The sequence below is a fragment of the Budorcas taxicolor genome, chromosome 11 (assembly GCF_023091745.1).
Source record: "Budorcas taxicolor isolate Tak-1 chromosome 11, Takin1.1, whole genome shotgun sequence".
Taxonomy (NCBI): domain Eukaryota; kingdom Metazoa; phylum Chordata; class Mammalia; order Artiodactyla; family Bovidae; genus Budorcas; species Budorcas taxicolor.
In genome coordinates, this window is record NC_068920.1 from 155185353 (window position 1) to 155211255 (window position 25903).

The 25903-nt window shown below is 40.0% G+C and overlaps 1 protein-coding gene across 1 annotated transcript in view; it reads right to left on the bottom strand.

Annotated features, from left to right (window-relative positions):
- The window catches only part of SCAI (suppressor of cancer cell invasion), a 106936-nt gene that overhangs the window by 45108 nt on the left and 35925 nt on the right, over window positions 1–25903 (bottom strand). The window contains exon 3 of the mRNA XM_052649306.1: window positions 7602–7733. Coding sequence (XP_052505266.1) covers window positions 7602–7733 — 132 coding nt within the window. The remainder of the gene's footprint in view (window positions 1–7601; window positions 7734–25903) is intronic.

Genomic DNA, 25903 nt, shown 5'->3' on the forward strand with positions numbered 1-25903 from the left:
AAATACTCCATTAAGATATTCATGGCTGGGAAAATGAAAAGGCTCTCGCAACTTGGATGAATAGCTTAATATGTATATGGCGGAAAGATACACCTTCAAGAGTAAAGAGAAAGTTTATTGTATATCAATAAGACAATATATAGAAACTCTAGCCTTGCATGCACTGAAACTCACTTTTTCACTCTGCTCATATACAGTTAAAAAGCCCAAAGGAGGGAATACAAAGGGGTTGGTGCTGTGCTGTACGTTCTGTCATACAAGTACAAGCCCCATGAACATGTTCAGTTTGCAAAAATTATACTTTCATGTACTTTTCTGCAAGTGTATTACACTTCAATATACAAACTCAAGAAAGAAAAGAAAATACACAAAGGAAAGTTAACCAAAAGACAAGCACTAACAGTGATGGGATGGTGGGCAATCAGAGGCGCCATGTTAAAAGCTGATGCTATTCTGACTAGACTCTACTTCACCGCTTTTCCCCAAGTTCCAAAGCTGGTAGTACAGAACCACTACCAATATATTTCTTGTTCTCTGTAAGCACTGAGATCCTGTTTTCTATTCAGATCAACACAAATACGGGGGGCAAGGGCAAAAAAAGAACCCTTCTTTTAGTTATTCCCAAAGAATCTCTTCTGTTTCAAAAGAAATGCACAAAAACTACATCAACACTTGAAAGCAGAAACATTTAATTTCCGTAAATCAAAGAGCTTCTTTGGAGACTAGTGTGGGGAAGAACGCCACACATACCTCCAAGCCACCACCACCGGCAGCTAACACAGACCTACAGAGCTGAGCAAGCGAGACCTCCCAATCGCTTCCAATCAAAGTCTAACCCTGAACAGAACACTTGCATTTACACAAACAAGCACAGGAAATACACACACTCACATGCACCAGACACCGTGAGAAAATCAGTACCTAGAAAAGAGACCAAAAGCTGAGAGCAAAGAGTCCCCACGAAGAGTTAGTATGACTCACAGAATGGAATTCTGACAGAGAATTTCTGATAAAGCAGAATCATGTAAAACATTTTCACAATTTGCTTTTTAAAATTTAACTGTATAGTGTGGTCGACTTTTCATTTTTATCTCCACCAACATCTTTTTAATAGTTCTAGGGAATTCCCTGGTGGTCCAGTGGCTAAGATGCCACACTCTCAATGCAGGGGGCCCAGCTTCGATCTCTGGTCAGGGAACTAGATCCCAAATGCAACTAAGGATCCCATGTGCTGCAACTAAGACCAGGCGCAGCCAAATAAATAAATAAATAATAGTTCTACATTATTCTGTGTGTGCGAAATGAAAGTTCTTTCAAATTGAAAAGAGTATTAATCTTTCAGTAAACTGCAGGCCTGCATTGCCACTAGCCACATCCCTCTCAACAGAACCCCAGGAGCACAGACAGAATATATCTATGTTACTCATCCAAGATATAGTTTTTGTAGAATTAAGGCTTGTTTAAAATGAAGGGAACCCTTCCCACAAAACACTGCAAATAAATCCCTGGTGAATTTGCTTACTCACTTTTCTCAGTCAAAATGATACCATGAAATGATCACAGTAAGTCACAATAATAACATCCATTACCTTAACAGCTACAAAATTTTTTTCCTTGTGATGAGAAGCTTTAAGATCGACCATTTTAACAACTTTCAAATATACAACACAGTATCACCAAATAAGAGCCAAATCATTGGAAATGACCTTGATGCTAGGAAAGACTGGAGGGCAAGAGGGGAAGGGGGCAAACAGAGGAGGAGATATTTGGCTAGCATCACCGACTTGATGGACATGAGTTTGAGCAAACTCCCGGAGATAGTGTAGGACAGGGAAGCCTGGTGTGCTACAGTCCACCGGGTTGCAGAGTCAGAAAGCTTAGCAACTAAACAACAAAACCGTTAACTATAGTCTCCATGGTGTACATTACATCCCTATGATATATTTATGTATGAATATAGTAGAAAGTTTGTACTTTCCAACCTCCTTCCCCCACTGCATGCGTGCCCCCGTCTCCTGTCTCTGGCACAATCTCCAGTCTGTCCTCCGTATCCATGAGCTCAGCTGTTTCTTTTGCTTTTTGTTCTGGTTTTTGCTGTTGTTGTTTTCAGATTCTACATAAAGTGAGATCGTATAGTATTTGTCCTTCTCTGTGTGACTTACTTCACTTAAGCATAATGCCCTCAAGGTCTATCCAGGTTATCATAAATTCCAATGTTTCCTTAATTTTTAATGCTTGAAGAATATTCACACACACATATATATATATTCTACAACTTCTTTACCCATTCATCTGTTAATGGATACATTACTTCCATATCTTGGCTATTATAAATAATGTTTCAATGGACATGGGGGTGTATATAATTTTTCAAGTTGGTGTTTTCATTCTCTTTGCATAAATGTCTAGAAGCAGGATTGCTGGATGCTGCAGTAGTTTTAACTTTTAAAGGAACCTCTACACTGTTTTCTGTGGTTACTGCATCAATTTACATTCCCACCAACAGTGTGCAAGGGCTCCCATTCTCCACATTTTCACTAACGTGTTATTTTTTTGTCTTTTTGATAAGCCATTCTTTTTGTAAGCCATTCTAATAGGTGTGAGGTGGTATCCCGTGTGGTTTTGATTTGCATTTTCCTGATGATTAACAATGTTCAGAGCCTTTTCATGTATCTGTTGGCCATCTGTATATGTTTTTATGGAAAAAGAACAAGTCAGATCCTCTGACTATTTTCTAATCGGACTGTTGTTTTTTTTGATATTGAGTTGTATGAAAAGATAAATCCCTGAATCCAATACTGTTTTAGGTGCTCAGGTGTTGCAGGAAGGGGGACCCATTCCAGGGACCAAAAGGGGGCTCTTGTCTAACACTGGAAATGAACTGTCTGAGGAGACACACATGTTGAGAAAGCAAGAGACTCTTAGTGGGTAAGGGAACCCAGGAGGACTGCACTGCTCTGCCACGTGGCTTGCAGTCTCGGGTTTTATGGTGACAGGATTAATTTATGGGTTGTCTTTGGCCAATCATTCTGACTCAGAGTCTCTCCTGGATTGCTCAGCCAAGATGGATGCCAGCGAGAAGGATTCTGGGAGGTGGTAGGACATGTGGTGTCTCCCTTTTGACCTTTCCTGAACTCTTCCAGTTGGTAGTGGCTTATTAGATCGTGTTCCTTACTGGGACCTCCTGTCATTAAGTAACTCATGTAAATGGTTACTATGGTGCCTAGCCAGGGTGGGCAGTTTCAGTGTGTTCTTCCCCTAACACAAGAACTAAATTGAAAAAAGTATCCTAAGCTGTAGCCATGAAATTAAAAGACGCTTACTCCTTGGAAGAAAAGTTATGACCAACCCAGATAGCATATTCAAAAGCAGAGACATTACTTTGCCAACTAAGGTCCGTCTAGTCAAGGCTATGGTTTTTCCTGTGATCATGTATGGATGTGAGAGTTGGATTGTGAAGAAGGCTGAGCACCGAAGAACTGATGCGTTTGAACTGTGGTGTTGGAGAAGACTCTTTAGAGTCCCTTGGACTGCAAGGAGATCCAACCAGTCCATTCTGAAGGAGATCAACCCTGGGATTTCTCTGGAAGGAATGATGCTAAAGCTGAAGCTCCAGTACTTTGGCCACCTCATGCGAAGAGTTGACTCATTGGAAAAGACTCTGATGCTGGGAGGGATTGGGGGCAGGAGGAGAAGGGGACGACCGAGGATGAGATGGCTGGATGGCATCACTGACTCGATGGACGTGAGTCTGAGTGAACTCCGGGAGATGGTGATGAACAGGGAGGCCTGGCGTGCTGCAATTCATGGGGTCGCAAAGAGTCGGACACGACTGAGCGACTGAACTGAACTGAAGCATTATAATAAATTTCTCTGACAGTGAATAAATAGCCCTAAAGATTAGATCTCAATTTTTCCATGTATTAAGGTTTCCTCCTGTTTCCATAGACACAAGTTCACTCTGCAGTTAGTTTAAAAATAAATAAAACCTGTGTTATACCTGTGTTATGGCACTTTAAAAAAATCAAAATGAGGGAACTCCCTGACAGTCTAGGGGTTAAGACTCAGTGCTATCAGTGCCACAGGCAGGGGTTCAAGCCCTGATTAGGGAACTAAGATCCCAAAAGCCATAGGTGCAGTCAAAACAAACAAACGAACAAAAAATAAAAATGGTAACAGGTTTGAGTAGGTAAAATATATTTACATAAGCAAAACATTGAAAAAGAAATAACACATTTTTGGTATGTGGCCAAAGGATAAAGATGCAGCTGAAAGTGATTTATAAACTGTAGAGTGCTGTGTGGATATGTGTTCTGTCGTTACTATTACAGCAGCCGCAGGGTGACTGAGTCCAGCAGAGTCTCCAGCGGGAGACCACTTGAACTTTATGATTCATTTATGATTCAGAATCAGATCAGGAAAATAATTCTAAGAAGAGAAATGTCACTGCTAAATTTAATATGCTTCTCAGACATACTAAAAAACAATTTCCGTTCACAAACACATCAAAATTTCTAGTGTCTGTCTTATTTGCATATATAGGTAGAAAAGTTAGTAAACTTTGGATCAAATACACAATATCTGGTTTTTTTCAAAAGCAGTCTAGCAAAAACCACTGATACAAAATGGTAAGTTGAACATGCTGGGTGTATTATGGGAAAATTGAAGACATTTTCTAAAAATGCTGAGAAAACGAATAGAGATGAAACTCAAAAGAGGGTAGAGGTTCTAGAGGATTTAAATTGGAAATTCACTCTGGGCATTACAAGCATGAACAGGTAAGGAAAAACAAGGAACAAACAAAGGAAAAAAAATGAAAGAAATATAATCAACTGTAAAAATGTGTTTTCTCACAAAGAAATGCCTACGATCTCATATCATATACAAAAGCTAACACAGAATGGTTCACATATTAAAGTGTAAGAGCTAAAACCACAAAACCATTAAAAGAAAACATTTCAGTGACCTCAGGTCAGGCAGTGATTTCTTAGCTGTGACACCAAAAGTACAAGTGATGAAAGAGAATGACAAGTTGGACTTTATTAAAATGAAAGCATTTGGGCTTCAGAGGACAGCATTAAGAAATTGATGAGATAACCACAGAATGGGAAAACATATATCTGCAAATCATTACACATCACAAGGGACTTGTATGCACAATATATAGAAAATGACTACAATTTAAAAATAAAAAGATAAAATCTATTTGAAAAATGATCATAGGATTAGACTAAACATTTTCTCCAAATAAGACATAAAAATGCCCAATAAGCACATGACAAGATGCTCACATCGTTAGTCATTAGGGACATGTAAAACAAAGCCATAAGGAGATACCACTTCATACACACTAGGATGGCTATCATCATAAAGACAGACAAAAACAAGTGTTGGAGGATGTGGAGAAATTGGAACTCCATACATTGCTGGTGGTACAGCCTCCCTGAAAAACAGTCTAGAAGTTTCTCTAAAGGTTAGTGTACCATATGCACCAGCATTTTCACTCTGAGGTATATGTATTCAAGAGAACTGAAAACACATGTTCATGCAAAACCTTATACTCAAATGTTCATGCGTTATTACTCATAATAGCCAAAAAGTACAAATAAATGTTCAACAACTCATGACTGGATAAACAAATCTGTACCAGGGTATATTAGTGTCTAATAAAAGGAACACAGTACTGATACATGTTACTACATAAACAAAGGTGTCAGAGTTATTATAACAATGATGATGTTTTAAGAATTGAGAATAAAGAGTTTGAGGGGCACATGTCAGAAGTTACGGTAGGGATTTTCATGCAAACTTTTAAATGCTTTCTTATTCCTTAAATCTACCAATGCTTTAAGTTTTCTTACTGCCTTAAGAAGCAAGAACATGGAGATATGCAGGAAATTTGCTTAACAGATAGGGTAAATCTGACGCTAGCATTGAGTAGAATGTGGCCATGGGCTTGAAGGGTTGGGTTTTTTTTTTCTTTCTATCTTGCATTTTTATAATTCCTTCACAGATTATTTGAGGGCAGGGACTGTCAGTTTTATTTTCAAATTATCTATACCTAATATAGAATATGGTACATACTGGAGGCTAAGTAAATGTTGAAAAAACAAGATATACCTGGATAATGAAGTGGAACAAAGAAAAAAACTTTAAGTATGCAATTTAAAGTTCTACAACATTGTAGGAAAAAAAAAAAAAGACTTAAAACCTGGGCCTACAGGGGTTGCTTTTTGAATTATAATAGTGAAAGTAAATAATTCTTTAAAAAGACATAATTAATCTATAAAGCAAAATAGATTAGTGATAGATAGTGATAGATAGTGATCCCAAGGATCTCTTCTGTAGCAAAAGGCAGCAGCAGAGTATAGGAATTAAAAGCACTGTCTTTGGAACCCTTCATTTAACAAATGTTTGTGAAACACTTGTAATGGGCAAAACCCTGGCTTAGGCAGTAGAGAAACAGTGACACACAGGGTACTGGTCCTTGGGACATTTCATTGTAACATAAAAAAAAAATCATAAGCAATAAATAAGATAACTTGAAGTAGTGATGACTTTCATGGAGAACATTAAATGAATACAGAGATGAGAGGGCAATTGAAAGCAGAGCTTTAGACAGAGTGGTCATGGAGGACTGATCTGATGACCCTGTATTATCTTTCTGACTGTAAATGTTTTTTAAAGATAAATTCTTTAAAATAAACTCCTCCAGTACAATTCCAAATAGCAGAAAACAAGTATAAACTATGTGAAAAGATTGCATTTTTATTCAGAAATAAACTGCAAATTAAAAATACCTCACTAAATACAACACTGTAAATCAACTATACTTCAACAAAAAATAATTAAACAAAAATAACTCACTATCTTTACAATTATTCACTCCCATAAAAAGTTTCCCAAAAAACCCCACAACTATTTATCCTTAGTATTTTACCTATAGAATGAAGCATTAAGTCTGAAGTAAATCAGTATCTTAAGAATCTCATGAACTGAAAATATGGCTAAACAATTTAAATAACACAAAATGGTACAAAATTATTTACCTGCCACCCACAAGAATACACAATTAAAGTCACATTTTGACAAAAATGCATATAGCTTCTGCTACTAGTCAGGGTATGCACAACTAAAGGAAAGACACTATCTTGAAAAAACTCCATCCTTACTTCAGTCATCATTACTTTAGATACTTTGTCCTAAGAAAAAGAAAGGATAAAACAAGTAAGTAAATAACCAAGTACACAAAAAAGATGTAACAACAGAGAGGCCCCAGGTTCACTTGCACATGCATCCCAGGCTCCTTAGATATTGCAAACTGTAAAATCAGATGTAGAACAGGTATGATGTGCAGTAATGTACACAAAACCATCTTAAAAACAGCTCACTCAATTTGAGTAAAACACTATAAGATATACTCTTCTCCTATTGTTTTTTCATTTGAGAATGAAACAACAACCCTTAAAAACATGAGCATTTCTGGAACATATATTTATATAACATTTTATCCATAACTTTCAGAAACTTACCACACATCAGCCATGGGGGAAAAAAGATACAGAACTAGATAAAGTTTAAGGCATCAAGAGTCCACTGACCTTAACCCATTGAACAGTTGCTTAGATTTATCCAGAAGATAACAAAAATCTGTCACTGTTTTCCTCTCTCCCTGTGGGATGTCATCTTCAGCACCTCCAGAGGACATGATTTCTTTAAGAGCAAATTCAGTTCTGCAAGAAAACATGTGTCCATTTATCAAGCAGGCAAAAATAAAAGAGAAATAGACCTTACATATATTATCTGATAGCATTTTTTTTTAAAGATAGAGACATCTTCTGATTACAATCAAATCATCCAAAAATTACAGGATGGTGCAGAACAATCTCATCTTGTGTACGGTAATCAAAATTGGTACATCCATATTAAAAAGCAGTTTTTATAATATTTTTCCATCCAATAAACATTATTTGAATGCCTAACATGTTTCAGGCACTCCTCTACATAGTTAAGAATTTAAAAAAATCCTTTAACCTATATATCTATTTGATCCATTCTGTAATCCATCCTGGAAAAAAATCCTATTAATATAAATGGAAAACCCTTTGTCTCTAACGGGTTTATTTCAGTATCATAATATTTAAAAGCTATTAAGAAACTAAAAAAAAAAGAAAAGAGGAAATGGCTAAGTACGTCACAGAACATGAATGACTACACTCTATACCCTATCACTAACTTACAATTATACTTAAGATGATAAGGCAATAATATATATATAGTTCATTATAAAAGAGATATAAAACCAGACACACACACATACTCATACACTTACACATGCATATATTTTAAAGCTATTCACTATTGAATCCAAGCTATCTTCCTGTGTAATCAATCATGTAGCCAATTTAAAAACAGCAAGTTGCTAGATCATATATATAGCATGAACCTATTTTAAAGAAAACAAAAATCATTTGTGTTCACACACAGAAATCCCTGGGACAACAAAGGGAAATTCAGTCCCAGTACAGAGTGAAAAAATAGGCAGGGAAGACAAGGAGCAGACACCAGAGTTGGGAGTTAGGGTGTGGTACAGTTATTTTGGCAAATATTTTTCCCTCCAACAGGCTCAGACAACTGTGGCTGCAAGGCAGGAAAATTGACAGCAAGCCTAGATCTGTCGAGGGGCTTCAGGGTACCACGTGGGTGGCAGTGGAGTCAGCTGGTGGGAAAGTAGTTTAGAACCTTGTGGGCGTCACTGGGTGGTCCCTACATGTTCACAAGTTTCCTCTTCCCACCACCTCTTTCTACACTCCATGCACTAGGTGGTCTTAATAAAGGGAAACAGACCCGGAAAAGTGCAGAGTCTGGGAAGGGATTCCATACTATAGTGACCCTGGGTAAGTCATCTCCCCCAAGCGACTCCCCTACCCTGGCTTCACTCTTTAAACCCGGAAAATGATGCACAAATTAGGCGCAAACTGGGCTTTCCCCACCCCTCACAGAGTTCATGAGCCAAGGTGTCTATTATCCCCAGGACACAGGAGTTCACAAGAGAAAATCAGAAAATAAAAGTTCAAAATAAATTCAACAGGAAAGGATATTAGATACAAAGCAAGAAGAAACTATCACAATGAAGCAAATAAAAATACCGTGTATGAAAAATATAACCAAGGAAATACACTGAATAGACTGAAGAGCAGAAAGGATACAGCTGAACAAATTAATAAGATAAAACACCACGTTTAAATTAATAAGCTAAGACACCACCACGTCTTCTACTCTGCTAGAAGACATCAGAAAGAGATAACATACACAAAAGAAAATTGAAGAGATAAGGAATAGAGAAATGAAGGAATCGACATCCATATCACAGAATATATAGAAAAGAAAAAAGTATATGAAGGTGATGAAATACTAGCAGAAATAAACTTCTATAAACTTTCCAGAATTAGAGAAAAATAAGACCTCAAACTAAAAGAACTTAAAGAATGTTAAAGAAAAAAAAGAAAGAGAGAAAAAACCCCACAGCCAGAAACATTAAAGTGAAACTTAAGAATCTAGAGAGGCCCTCTCTCATTCCCAGACGGTCCAGTCCTACAGCCTGAGGTAGGCAGAGGACAGCAGATGACCACACAGAGGGTGGCCTGCTGGGTATCAGAGCACTGACTGTGAGGAGACTATCCACATCCATGCTAAGGGCCGGCCTGCGTGGGATGATGGAGCCTGGGAGCACCGAGGAGTGTTACTGCGAGGGGGGGACTGGCCGGGGGAATAAGAGCCTGAGCAGGGTGAGGAGGGCATCTCCACATGGAAGAGTTCGAAAGTGGAAAGAGATTTGTCGTACACAGGGGATTCATCAAATAAAAGAATCTAGGGACTTCCCTGGCGGTCCAGAGGTTAAGTATCTGCCTTGCAATGCAGAGGATAATGATTCAGTCCTTGATGGGAGAACTAAGGTCCCACAGGCTGTGAAGCAGCTAAGCCCGCATGCTGCAACCAGAGAGCCCGGGGAGGCTGTAACAAAAGATCCCACGTGATGCAGCAAAGGTCCCTCCTGCCGCCACTGAGATCCGACACAGCCAAATAAATAAAATTTACAAAGAAAAAAGAAAAGAAAATCTATCAGGGAAAAGGGGACCCAGAGTTCTCTCTGTAAGACAAAGGAAACACAAACAGGGAAAGGGAAAAGGTTACAATAAACACTGGGGGTTGAAGCTAGAGGTACCAGTGAACTAATGGATTTTTGAAAGGAGAGACATATCGCTGGTCTTTGCTTAAGCACATCCTGTGTGTGGTTTGCGTGCTTTCAGAGAGAGAGGAAGGCCCTTCCATTGCATGACAGACTGGCTATACAGACAGACTAGAGAATAATGAAAATGAACGCACTACAACCACCTGCAATAATATGGATGGATCCAGCATAACGCTGAGTGAAAAGAAGCAGACCCAAAAGAACATCTATCATGTGACTCCAGTACACAAGGCACAAAACAAGTAAAGCTAGAGTTAAGGTACTGACACGCTGATCAGGAGTGGTTACTTTCAGCCAGGAGGGAGGAAATAAGAGGGATGCTAAAGATATTTTATTTCTTGACCTGGAGTTAACACTGTGAAAATTCACTGAGCCATACATTTATTATGCACAAGAAAAGGAAGAAGGAGCAGAAACACCTGACTCAGGTGGTTTCAAAAGTGAGTTTTGTCAAATGCTTAAAAAATGTAACACTGAACACACTTCCCTTCCAGCATTCATTTTAATAAAGCTAACACAATCTTGACACCAAGGGTTAATAGAAGAGCAATACAAAAGAGCAAAATTATAAGACAAAGTCCATATGATATAAACCAGTTGTCATTGTCTCCAATGTTTGTGATATTAATAGACCATGGATAATTGAAATTTTAATATAAAGTATTGAACACAATTTCACTGGTTTACTACAAAGTAGATGGCAAATTCAGACTTATGAATGAAATATATACATATCTATATCAATTATGGGAGGGAAAATCCATATGGTAATCTGTAAATAAGGCTAGTTCTATAAACGTTTATGGAAGCATATGTATAAATATACCACATGGGTAACAATAAATGCAGAGACAAAGAAAAGGACATATTTTGTTATGGGCTGAATTGTGCCACCAACCAAAGATATGTTGCAGTCCTTACCCCTTGTACCTGTCAACGTGAACTTATTTGAAAACCGTATGTTTGGAGATACAATTAAGATGTAAGTTAACATGAGGCCCCATTGGAACAGAGCGAGCCTTTCATCCAATATGGCTGGTGCTTTTATAAGCTGAGGAAAAGGGATGCAGAGACACTCACAGAGAGGAGAATGGCATGCGGAGTCACAGACAGAGGGAAGAGAGGCAAACGAGGAAAGAGGCAGAGACTGGATTACACAGCTACTAATACAAGCTGAAGAACTGACGCTTCTGCACTGCGGTGCTGGAGAAGACTCTTGAGAGTCCCTTGGACTGCAAGGAGATCCAGCCAGTCCATCCTAAAGGAACTTAGTCCTGAATATCCATTGGAAGGACTGATGCTGAAGCTGAAGCTCCAATACCTTGGCCACCTGATGCGAAGAACTGACTCATCTGAAAAGACCCTGATGCTGGGAAAGATTGAAGGCGGGAGGAGAAGGGGACGACAGAGGATGAGATGGTTGGATGGCATTACCGACTCGATGGACGTAAGTTTGAGCAGGTTCCACGAGCTGGTTATGGACAGGGAGGCCTGGCGTGCTGCAGTCCGTGGGGTCGCAAAGAGTTGGACACGACTGAGTGACTGAACTGACTGAATACAAGCCAAGGATTCACCAGAAGTGAGGCAGGAGGCATGGTACAGATTCTCCCTCTGAGCTTCTACAAAGGAACCTATTTTGCCAATCCCCTGATTTTGGACTGATGGCCTCCTGCATGGAAGAACTCAAGCGCCTCTTGTTTCAAGCCACGAGGTTGGGAGGTGGTTTGTTACAGCAGCCCTGGGACACCAGTCCCTACACAGCACAGTCCTAACATGACAACATGGGCACAGGAGCAAACAGCACAGATGCTCAAAGACCTAAGCACAGAGCATCTGGCAAATTATGGACCTGCTTTGTTTAAAATTTCTTTTTATAGGAAGTCTTGACAAAGCTACAAGAGAAACTGCTACTCTGGATTTCCCTCTAAGTAAACAGTGGGCAATACGAAAGCATGAAGGAAATGCGGAGAGAAAATGACAGGAATATATTATAACAGGGAGCAACAGCAGTGGAAGGGCCCCAGGCTCAGACTAAAGAGGCGTTCCTGTTCCAAACATTTCCTAGTTTTGTGACTGTAAACACACAAGTAACTTTAGCTAACACTTAGAGTTTCAGGTTTTTAATCCACAAAAAGAACCAATTTACACTTGTTCTGCCTACCTCAGATAGCTGTTGTGAAAGACAGGTGTGAAAGAAGTCTGAAAACACTATATAATGTATAACATCACCATCATTATTATTCTGCAGCTTAGTGATGTTTCAAAAAGATAGGAAATGACCCTGTGATTAGACTTAAAAGGGACATAGGCCCAGAGGAGAATGGAAGTACACAGGAAGTGAAACCAAAATATAATAAAAAGATTCATTCTGACAAAGCAGAGAAGATACTTATAGAAATCACATGGTAGGAAAGAGACCATTTTCTTATGCATTCAGATTTTTTAAGAAGGTAAAAGACAGGAAATGGCTACATAATTAAGCATCAGTATTTTTCTGATGTCTCAGAAAACAAACACAAGTACATTTTCTCGGCTATAAAAATGGAATATTAATAATTGCTTCCTCATAAAGCTGTTGGACAATAAAATGAACTAATGGATATAAGACTGCCCTGTGAATTATAATGTACTGTAAAATTGTTACAAATGCACTCAAAACAGAGTATAAATTGAAAAATACCAAGTACAAATAAATGTTGAATGTGTTTATGTGGGGGTGATGATAATGGTTTTGCTATATTCAATGAAAAAGGAACAAGAAGCTTGGTGTAGACGGCATTTCTATATATAATAGGAACCAGGGTGCAAAGCACTTTCATCTATCAAAGAGAGCAGAAAAATATCCTAAATTATATACAAATTACTTTCTGATAACTATTTTTTCTGACTTATTCCAACATGTGATAGCAGTTATATTCTAAGCTGTAATAACAACTGTAAGAGAAATGCACAGGTACCAAGCTTCTCATGGTTCAGTACAGATAGAAATTGGATGAACTGAGGGCAAAGAGAGGTTAAGAAAAAAAGCCAAAGGAGTGAGGCCATGGAACAGTGGTGATGCACTTACACAGAACCAGAAGGCCATTTGTAAGATATTGTCCAGGAGGCTACAAAGATACCATTTTGCCTACCAAATGCAGAGAAACAGAAGTGTTTACCTAATACGTACGCATACAAAAATTCCAGTACTTATTTAACTGGAACATAGCACACAGCCTAACAAAAAGGAAAGGAAGTCAGTAGCTCAGGCAGCCATCTAAAAAAAAAACAACCATCAACAAGATACATGTAACAAATTATTTGTGAAGCTAATGGGGCAAGAAACACAAAACTATACAAAATGAAAGAAACCAATATTTATACCCTGGAGAATGATGTGAGGAAACACAACTTGAAGCAGCCTGAGGCTAAAATAATCATAAAAACTGTCTTGGGTGGAAAACCCACAGAGGCAGCAGTCAGATACAACGCAGCTTGATGTAAATGGTCACTTATCCACAACACAAAAACTCAAGAGGGAGCAAGACGTTCAGGCAAGAGTCTCAATCACTGGCTAATGTACTCCTCCTAACCAGCGCACTACTCCTATTCAATAGGTAAAGAAGTGCAGGCCACACAGACTTTTCCTTCTTAATCACAAAGCTGGCAGGAGTCAAAGGTCATGGAGGTAGGAAGCTAAAAATGGGTACTATAGAAATCATTTGAGGCCACCCAAAACCCAACATCTCAGCACATTCTGAGAGAAGACTGTTAGACAAGCAAATGTTAGTCATGGCTACCTGATCTGTATTGTAATATGAAGACTTTTTAAAAAACATCAAAAGATACTGGTGATTTATACTGTAACAATTTTGCTTTCCTAAACTGCATTTTTTACCCGCAATAAGCTGGAAGCAGAGGAAAGAAAATAATAAACTTTTCAACAAAAGAGGAAGTTATTGTTTCTTTCAGCAATAACTGAAGATATATATATATATATAATAAATATGTTACAACTTTAATGAATTATGACTTTGGTTATCTGATCATCACATCAAAGAATGAGTGAAATTCCTAGACTTTTGAAAAGGGAAAAAGTAGAAGCAGTGACATTTTATTTTCTTGGGCTCCAAAATCACTGTGGACAGTGACTGCAGCCATGATATTAAAAGACGCTAGCTCCTTGGAAGGAAAGCTATGACAAGCTTAGACAGTGTATTAAAAGCAGAGACATCACGACAGAAGTCGCTCAGGCAGCCATCTAGAAAGAACAACTAGCAACAAGTGGCTAAGGAGAACTATGAAGAAAACACAACGGAGAGTGTGATGGGGGGCTAATTGCAGGCAGGTTCTTTACCAGGGAAGCCCCAGCTCCTCATAAATAAATGTAAATAGGATTCATGGCTGCTGCTTTTCAAGCACTACATAAAAGCAGCAGAGCAGAGACTGGAATCCAGATACTCGTTTCCCAAGGCCAGTATCTGGTGGGCGCTGAACCCGCCCACTGCAGGTGCAGGGATGCATTTTTCTGATTGACCAATCTACCCAGAAAGACAACTGTAAGAGAAATGCCCAGGTACCAAATTTCTCAGGCCCTTCTTCCAGACTAATGACAAACCGAGACAGCGTATTAAAGAGAGATTGATTTTTTCTTTCTTTTTGGCCATGCCACATGGCTTGTGGCATCTTAGTTTCCTAAGCAGGCATCAAACCCGGGTCCCAGCAGTGAAAGCTCCCAAGTCCTAACCACTGGACCACCAGGCAATTCCCAAGACTGCCCTTTTCTAATCTGTACATAGGTTCCAAGGAAACCCCTTGGAGCTCCCTCCTCCTATAGGACTTTCATTTAGAACAATTTATTGGATCTACAATCATCAAAGTGGTGTTAATATGCCTGTCAACTGAAAAATGGAAATAGACTAATTATGTTAAACTAGATTCTATAATGATATTCATTAACAAAGAGCTATAATGTGAGATAATCACAACTTTCATTGTTCTTCTTCATTTTGATAAAAATTTTAATCTAGTAAGTTAACATGAGGCTGGATGATATATACTGGATCTGGACTCTGAAGACCCAAGTCTCAGTTGTGCCATTTTCCCCAAGTCATTCAGCTGGCAGTTTAACCTAACTTCAGATTACTCACTTGTAAGGTAAGGATAACAAATATTGCCCTATCTCACCACTGTGAGAAATTCTATTCAAATGGAAATACTTTTTCTTATTAAGACATCAAGTAAAAAAAAAAAAGCAAATACAATTATATTAAAATAAAAATAGACACTGGTATTAAAGAAAAAAATCTTGTATATATGAATAGACAGTAAACGCTGAAGGTTGTTTTTTTTTAATCAAATAACATCAGGCTTCTATATTTAAAAAAATCAAATTCTTTGCTGCTGAGGCACTCCCTCTGTTCTCACTGCTTCCAACCCACCTGGAGGGTCCATGTGCCATGATGATGATAGTGATGTCACAAAAACAGAGCAACATTGCTGACTGAGGGTTTCCATGAGAGGATCAAGTGTCAGACTGATCTGAGTCCTCTCATTTGGGCTGATCAAATCTTATTCTTCTACAGCTCTCTACTTTTGCCAAATTTCAGGTCTGGATGCAGCAATTTTTTTTTTTTTAGCCAATTTAGAAGTCATTAGACTGACTTATGTGTCTCCATCTTCTCAAAATGTTCCTGATCAACACTGTCAGAAACTTTTTTTCTTTGAACTCTAAATTACTCCATTATTATAGCTCAGCTGCCAAATACCAGTTATTCATCTACACTTACTAAATTGTAAGGGACTTGAAAGCAGTCACTGTCTGAAATCTCTTTCCTCAAAGCACCTTGTGCAAGGGCTTTGAATATTGTTCCCACACAACTCCAGAAAATGAACTGATCAAAGGTAGGTGTGTGCCATATATCAGGCCCTGATCTGGGTGCTGGAGGGGGTGTGTGTGTGGGGGGGGGGGTGCTGGAGGGGGTGTGTGTGTGTGGGGGGTGCTGGAGGGTGTGTGTGTGTGTGTGTGTATCAGGCCCTGTTCTGGGTGCTGGAGGGTGTGTGTATGTGTGTGTATCAGGCCCTGTTCTGGGTGCTGGAGGTTTGTGTGTGTGTGTGTGTGTGTGTGTGTGTGTATCAGGCCCTGTTCTGGGTGCTGGAGGTAGTGTGTGTGTGTGTGTGTGTGTGTGTGTGTGTATCAGGCCCTGTTCTGGGTGCTGGAGGTAGTGTGTGTGTGTGTGTGTGTGTGTATTTAAGATACCCAAGATGACCAGAAGAAAGAAAGAAAAAGGTGACTGCTGCAGAGACTTAAGAATCTGCAAGAGCTGGAGTTGTTCATCCCGTGGGCATCTAGGAATGCCAAACAGGTGGCACCCAGAGAATGAAGGTAAATGTTCACTCTTCTGAGGAAAAGTTTATAATCAGATTGGTGTAGTGGTACAAGTATATTGTGAAGACAAGGAGATCCCTCAAATTTCCTAATGCTTCACCAGACTTCTGATGTAAAGATATGCAGATTAACAGGAGACTGACTTCTAATACATCAGCATGTGTTCTACAAAGATATATTTGGGTCCAGCACGGAGGCGACATAGCAGAGCGGTTAAGGACACTGGTGCTGAACTGCCTGTGCTTAGATCCTGGCTCTGTCACTAAGTACGCAAATAGAGCTGCATGACATTAGTCGAGTTACTCAACCTCTTTATGCCCCAACTTCTCCATATGTATAATGTGGATGAAAAAGGATCCGCCTCTTCAGGATTTCATGAGGATTAAATGAGAATGCATGTAAATAAAGTGTTCCAAAGAGAGCCAAGGGAAAGTCGCTCAGTCGTATCTGACTCTTTGCGACCCCATGGGCTGTAGCCTACCAGGCTTCTCAGTCTATGGGACTTTCCAGACAAGAGTACTGGAGTAGGTTGCCATTTCCTTCTCCAGGGGATCTTCCTGACCCAGGGATCGAACCCAGGTCTCCCACACTGTAAGCAGACACTTTACCCACTGAGCCACCAGGGAAGCCCAAGAAGAAAGGCTAGCCAGGCACACATTAAATGCCTTTATTGTAGGATGACCATTTAATTTACCATCTAAACTGGCACAATCTGGTGAATGAAAAGGGATGACATCAAGACTGCAAAAACTTAGACTGCATCAGGCAAACCAGGACATATGGTCATGCCATGAGTTAAGTGTTAAACCAGAGACTGTGGCTGGAGGAAGCAGAGCTCCTTGCTTTGCCTCTTTACATGGAGGTCGCCCACAGACGCAGACATCAAAGGTACCTGAATTAGAGTCACCTATAGTCAACAGGCACATTATTGTTTAGCTGCTACGTCATGTCCAGCTCTTTTGTGACCCCACAGGCTGTAGACCTCCACACTCTTCTGTCCATGGGATGTCCCAGGCAAGAACACTGGAGTGGGTTGCCACTTCCTTCTCCTGAGGATCTTCCCACTCAGGGATCAAACCTGCATTTCCTGCACTGGCAAGTGAGTCTTTACTACTGAGCTACCTCCCTGCTTCACCTCTTTGCATGGAGGCCGCCCACAGATTCAGATACCAAAGGTTAACAACTGAATTAGAGTCACCGATAGTCAACATGCACATATGCTGAAGCTAAATGAGCATACTTAGTTTTTCATTGTAAATGGTTTCAATGGTAATATACCAATCAATATCAGCACAACCCTCAAGATGAATAACAAGCATCCAACAAATACCGAGGACATGATAATGGCAACAAGCAGAAAGGTTACCTTGCTTGTTAGGTAAGGTAAGCTGTAAGGTAAGACTTGCTCCTAGCCCTCAAGAAGCTAACCACCAGTTAAATGATCCCTGCAGGTAGCTTCCTCCACTCGTCCCCAGAGGCCACCGCTATAGCAAACACACCAAGGCGGGAAGCAATCTCAGAGAAATACTGAAAAAGATGAAAAGACGACTTGAAAAATAAACACAGCAAAAGAGAGAAATAAAGTATTTCATTATTTTACATGGCATTGCCAAATAGTTTAAGACATTCTTCACAGGACAAACAAAATCCACAAAAAACTGTTTGTGGCAGATAGCTTATGTTTTGGCCTACGCAGCACCCACTTCTTCCTTTGCACAATTACCGCTCTTCCATTACATGAGATCTCATTAGAAACAAAAAAAACCCAATTTGGAAGAAAACATAATTCGCGAGAGAGAGAAGGAGAAGGAGAGAAAATGAATCAGGGAAATTAAGCCTGATAATGTCTAATGTCTCAAAAAAAAAAAAAAGAGTTCTCATGTTTTAGAGACAGGTACTGAAACATTTATAGATGAAATGATGTGATGTCTGGGATGTGCTTCAAAATATTCAGGGTCAGGGGAGTGGGTGTGGATATAGATGAAGTAAGATTGGCTATGAATTCATCATTATTGAAGCTAAGTGATAAGTATACTGGAGTTAATTATTCCATTTAAAATTTTCTCTAGATTTAAAATTTTTCAAAAAAAAAACATTTAGTTCATACACAGTATGGCCTTAGTTTTATAAAAGCACGTCTCTTCTTCTGTATATATGCATGGAAAGCTATCTGGGCTAATGTTCACCTCGTGTCAATGATTCCTGCATGGTGAGATCTGGAACAGCTTTGTCACTTTCAACCTTGAATTTTCTACACTGTTTGAACTCAAAGTAGTAATTATGCATTACTTCCCCCAAAATAATGGAGTGATATCGCTTAAATCGAAAGCCTAAAGTCAAATGTGACAACAAATATGTTAACACTGGTTAAATTTGGTGTATGGATCATTATTTTCTATTTGTATTTTCTGTATTACTTTTAATGTAAACATTAATCAAGTACTTGTGAAGATTCTCTAACATAGGTTTCTCAACCTTGGCACTACTAACATCTGGGGCCAAATGATTCTTTGTTGTGGGTGGCTTTCTTGTGCACTCTCAAGTGTTTAGCTGCATTCCTGGCCTGTACCCACTAGATACAGTAGCACCACTACACCCTTCCTGTCGTGACAACTGCAAACACCTGTGAAGTGAAGTGAAGTGAAGTCGCTCAGTCGTGTCTGACTCTTTGCGACCCCATGGACGGAGTATCCTGCACCAGGCTCCTCCATCCATGGGATTTTCTAGGCAAGAGTACTGGAGTGGGTTGCCATTTCCTTCTCCAGGGAATCTTCCCAACCCAGGGATTGAACCCAGGTCTCCCGCATTGTAGACAGACACTTTACCGTCTGAGAGGCAAACACCTGTGGGCATTACCAAATGTGCTCTGGAAGGTAAAATCACCCCTAAGAACCATTGCTCTAACATACCATGTAACAGCCGAAGCATTCTCCATTGTGCAAAACACAAATTCCCCAATCCTTAGATATAGCCTGCATATCTAAAAATAATTTTCAACATTGTATCATTGCTCTCTTACTCTAAATACTGGTAGTTCAGACTACCTCAAGTAGATAAACCAGTTTTGCTGCTGCACATTTAGTGATTCAATAAACATTATACTACTTTTGACACTTCTTTTATTTAGCTCCAAAGCCTGAAACTAAAAGCCTCAGGCTATATATAGTACTAAAACCTTCAAGAATATGGGGAAAAAAGCATTAAAAGGTTACATAATCCAATCTTCTTAAAATTGACTTCCCAACCTTCTTAAAATTGACTTCCCAACCTTTGGTCAAACTAAACAGTTCCCAAACATGCCCCAAGGGAGACTAACTCACACAAAGATGAAAGCTTAAAGAATAATACAACTATCATCTCGCTTCTTATGACTCAAATGAGATCTGCAGACCAGAAACATCAGCATCACAGCACAGCTCATCAGAAATGCAGAATCCCAGGCTGCCTCTCAGACCTACTAAATCAGAGTCTGCATTTTTAAAAGCTCCCCAAGTGATGCATACACACATTAAGTCTGAGAAGCAGTGATCTAGCTTTATAAAAACTTTCTCAAAGCTGAAGCTTAGAAGGCTATATTCTTGTAATACAGAGAACAAGATTCTTATACTTAGGGAGATGAAAGAAGAACTGTATGATTACAAAACAGTAACAGGGTAAATCCCTCCCAGCAGCAGGGTCTTTTCCAATGAGTTGGTTCTTCCTATCAGAAGGTCAAAGTATTGGGGCTTCAGCATAAGGCAAAAGCAGAAGGGGGCATCGGAGAATGAGATGGTTAGATAATATCACTGACTCAATGGGCATGAATCTGAGCAAATTCTGGGAGACAGTGGAGGAGAGAAGAGCCTGGTGGGCTGCAGTCCATGGGGTCGGATATAACTTAGCAACTGAACAACAGCAACACAGGGTAAAAGAAAAATGAATGGAATCCACCTCTATCACTCCCCTCAAAGAAAAAAAAAACTATCTGGATTCTTTACCACTGAGCCACCTGGGAAGCCTAATCTTATGAAACTAATCTCAAAGCCTTATTTTAAAATCAAGCTGAGAAATTCAAATCGTAATCTATAATGGAAAACTTATATTAAGACAGACGAACTTTGTCCTTGAAAAGAAATAGCTCATCTGAATAACATAAAGCTACAGTTCCTAAAGTGAAAGTGAAGTCGCTCAGTCGTGTCCGACTCTTTGCGACCCCATGGACTGTAGCCTACCAGGCTCCTCCCTCCATGGGCTTCTCCAGACAAGAGTACTGGAGTGGGTTGCCATTTCCTTCTCCAGGGGATCTTCCTGACCCAGGGATTGAACCCGGGTCTCCTGCATTCCAGGCAGACGCTTTAACCTCTGATTATCCTAGAATATTTATTTTTTTAAAAATAAAGATTTCTGGGACCTACTTCCAGATACCATGATTAAAAACAGCTGGGATTTCCTTTTTTTCTTTTTTAATTGTTTGAGCCATTTCTGATGATTAGTTCCATTTAAAAATCACTGTCTTAGGAGGATTTTTTTTAAAAGATACCATTTTCTTTCTCATTACATTTTTAAATAATGGGTATGCATTTGGCCTATTTCAATAACCGCTATATAATAAGAGAACAAAGAAGGGGACTAATGAGTCCCGGGGAAAAAAGTTTAGAAAGTGAGAAAGTGAGATTCAGTTCAGTTCAGTTCAGTCACTCAGTCGTGTCCGACTCTTCGCGACCCCATGAATCGCAGCACGCCAGGCCTCCCTGTCTATCACCAACTCCCAGAGTTCACTCAGACTCATGTCCATCGAGTCAGTGATGCCATCCAGCCATCTCATCCTCGGTCGTCCCCTTCTCCTCCTGCCCCCAATCCCTCCCAGCATCAGAGTCTTTTCCAATGAGTCAACTCTTTGCATGAGGTGGCCAAAGTACTGGAGTTTCATTAGGTGATGTCAATTCACCACACCTAGAAAAAAAGTTGGTGAGCTCGTCAGCAATTGTGTAGTGGCCTGGAAGAAAGGAATCATTTCTAAGTGTCCAGACGTGAACTCACTTCTAGAATGACTACAGCTAGCAACCTCCTTTAGCAACTCAGTGTGCGTAGTGGAGCTTAGAAGATTTTTCTTAATGAATTAAGGATTTTATGAAATACCTACTAGATTTGTTACACTACTCTGTGCAAGATAAGACTGCATCAAAGCCTCTAGAAAGGTCTGGAACTTAAAAGAAAAAGAAGGAAGAGAAGTAGGAAAAGAGGAGGAGAAAAGGGGAGGAAAAAGGACGAAAAGGAAGAATTTTTCCCCAAAAAAGAATTTCAGTAGCAACCGAGTGGGCTACGTCATGAATCTGTCCATTTCTTTTTCTCTCTGTTGTCACTATCCGAATCTAAATCAATATCATTTATACTGCAGTCTCACAACTGGTTCTCCCCACTTCTACTACTGAACTCCTTACTGCCTTGTTGATCAAAGAGCCAGAGTAATCATTTAAAGTTCCCTGAGATAGAGCCAGACCCAGAAATCACTGAGTTCGAAGTCATTCCTGCAACAGATGCACAGGCAGGGTTCAGAAGGGTGGCAGCAGCGCCCGTCTTAGTCCACCTGGACTCCTACAAGAAAATATCAGACTGGATGGTTTATAAACAGCAGACATCTATTTCTCACGGGGCTGGAGGCTGGAAGTCTGAGACAAGGGTGCCAGCATGGCTGGTTGAGGACTCTCCTGGGTGCACACTTCCTGCAGTATCCTCACACTTGGAAAGGCGCTAAGGGACCTCTCTGCTGCCCCTTTTACAAGGCACTAACCTGTGAGGTCCCACTCTCACGACAGAGGCACCTCCCAAAGGTGCCACCTACTAATACCACCTTTGGGGGTTAGGATTTGAATGCATGTATTTTAGGGGCACACACTCAGATTGTTACAGTATCACTAAGCATACAGCTCTCTTCAGGTGGTATGACTTTGGCAGTAATTCCAGGCCTTTTGACAAAGTCTCTTGTTCCTGCCTGTTTTCTGAACTAGATCCTCCAGTCTTTTCATCAAATGCTATGAAGTACTTGACAATCTTCCAATAAATTCCTTTTCTGCATAAGCTGGCTAGAATCAGAACCTGTAATTCTCAACTAAGAAAACTTTTTGGAACAACGCCGTGCCTTTTTCCTTTATAAAATGACCTGTCACTAAGTTTAGCCTTCCAAAAATGGGTATAATTAAAAAGCTGACATTCTAAATACCATGCAGGTCACTAATCTCCTGAAAACAGCTTTCAAAATGAACAATTCCCATTTTATTACTTGATTAAACACCTACTCTGAGCTTGCATCTGGTCAGCTAACTATGGCTGAAGAAAAACAGACAATCAAGCTGACTGGTCTCATTTTCAATTTATGACCTCAAACCGGGCACTCCACTAGATTTCCCGAGTCCACTCACCATTTACTTCTCGACAGCATTATGCCACACCTTCTCCTTGCTCCTCAACATCCAACAGCACATCCCCATCCTCACTTTGCAGCTGATGGCAAATGTTCTATATTTCACCGAAAAAAGAGGCAATCAGGAAAGTACGGTTCCACAGACTTTCAACCACATCTGCACCAACCTACTTGCACCTGTAACCATACACATTTCTCAGTCTTCCCTTCTATTACCTTGACTGAACTGCACTCATCTCTATTTATGTGTTAGCTCTCATATCCCTATTATTGTTTAAGGACATCAGCCCAGCAACTGTTCTCTTTCTGCAGCATCACCAATCACGCCTTCTATACTGCAAAACTGTTATCATTATCTCCCAACTTAAAAACTCTCAGCCAAAGCAGTCTAAAGAGAGAAGAACAAATCTGGAGCACCACGCACGTCTAGTTTCCAACTACATTAAAAATCTACAGTGATTAGAACAGTATGGAATTTGGCATAAAAACAGACACATATGTCAAAAGAACAGAGAGCCCAGAAATAAACCCACACACATATGGCACGCACACACACACACACACACACACACACACACACACACACACACACACAGACATTCCTTATGACAAAGCAGCCAAGAGTGAATAATGGGAAAAGAACAGTCTCTTTAACATATCGTGTTGAGAAAATTCAACAGCCATATGTGAAAGAATGAAACTTGACCACTACCTTACACCATACACAAAAATCAACTCAAAATGGATTAGACTTGAACATAAGACCTGAAACCATAAAATTCCTAGAAGATAACATACGCAGTAACTCCTTGACATAGGTCTTGGTGATGATTATTTGAATCTGACATGAAAAACAAAAGCAACAAAAACAAAATTAAACAAGTGGGACTATATCAAGCCGAAAAGCTTCTGCACGGCAAAGGAAACCATTAAGAAAATGAAAAGGCAAATGGGAGAAAATATTTGCAAACCATATATCTGCTAAGGGGCTAATATCCAAAATTAGAGAGAACTCATACAACTCAATAGCAAAAAAAAAAAAAAGTGATTATAAAATGGGCAGAAAATCTGAACAGACTTTTTTCCAAGGAAGACCATGGCTAATAAGTATATGAAAAGATGTCCTCATCAGGGGGAGAAGGAAATGGCAACCCACTCCAGCATCCTTGCCTGGAGAATCCCAGGGACGGCGAAGCCTGGTGGGCTGCCGTCTATGGGGTCGCACAGAGTCAGACACGACTGAAGCGACTTGGCGGCAGCAGCAGCAGCCCTCATCAGGGAAGTACAAATCAAAACCACAATGAGATATCACTTATCATCTGTTAAAACGACTATCAAAAAGACAAGAAATAACAAGTACTGATGAAGATATGGAGAAATGGGGAGCCTTGTGTACTGTTCGTGGGAATGTAAATAAGTGCAGCTACTATGAAAAACAGTACAGATGTTCCCAAAAAACTAAAAAAAATAGAACTACCATATTATCTAGCAATTCCATATCTGAGTATTCATCCAAAAGAAATAAAAATACCAACTCAAAAAGATATACGCACCCGTGTTCACTGCAGTATTTTCTACGATGGTCTAGACATGAAAGCAACCTAAGCACCTGCCGATGGATGGGTGGATAAAGAACTGTGGTGTGTGTATACACACAACTTACCATTATTCAACTATAAAAAAAAAAGAAAGGATTTTGCCATTGGTGACAACATGAACGGACATCGAAAGCATCATGCTAAGTGAAATACGTCAACCAAAGAGACAGCCCAATGCAGAACAATTCCAAAAGGCCACTCTAGCTCCAGAGCTCCCTGTGGAGGCAGCCTAGATGTGGTTTAGGACTACATCACAGTTCAACTTCTCTACTTGCCAAATCCTAACTCTTTCCTATTTCTTCCACAGCTGCTGAACATCTGGACACTCCTTAACATCCCATAGATTACACTCTGTCTCAAATTCTGCTTCCAGGAGACCCCAACCTGTGACAGTTACAAGAAAAAACAGATGCTTGCTGCTGAAACTAAAAAAAAAAGAACAAGTCAAAAAACCACATCCCTATGAAGTAGAAATGAACATCCTTGTAATAGGCCTATAAAATGCATTCTCTCCTCCTACAGAAAAGGCTGCATAATAAGACTCCTCTATTTTCAACAGAGCATAAGGTCAACCGTAAAAACTACTATTCTGGGTATCCAGTTAAATGGCAACCCACTCCAGTATCCTTGCCTGGAAAATCTCATGGACAGAGGAACCTGGTGGATTGCAGTCCATGGGGTTGCAAAGAGTTGGGCATGACTGAGCGACTAACACACACACACACAATCAAGTTATGGCCAATCTGATTTGAGCTAAAGTGATGTGTATAACCTCCAGAACTTGTCCTTAGAGGAAGTAATGTGACCTCTACCTCTGATCTTTCTCCTTTTTGTGAACAGGAATATGGACAAAATGTTCAGCATCTTGGACCGTGCGGATGCAGGCAATAACCCGGTGATGCTAGGGCAACAAAGCAAAGGAGCCTGGAACCCTGTGGCACTACCACACTAGCCCTGGACTGTTTACGTGGGATTACTGTATCAGAAAGAACTCTCTAGCTTGTTTAAACTTCTGTAACTTGGGTGACAGCTCACCTGCTTTCATTCCTCTATTTACATCTCCCCTAACCCGGTGCTCTCATTCCCAACAGCCAGCACCTGCAGGTCTCGTAGGAGGGCTACTCTCAGGCTGCCCGCACGTTTATCCACTTCTCCCCATCAGGACAGGTCCTTCCGCAATGACGGACGGGGACAGAAGTATAAAGTCTCTGCTTTCTTTCTTTGCCCTGATAGTGGCAGCATTTAGGTATAAGCTCCAGAACTTCCCGGAAAGACTTAAGCCAAAG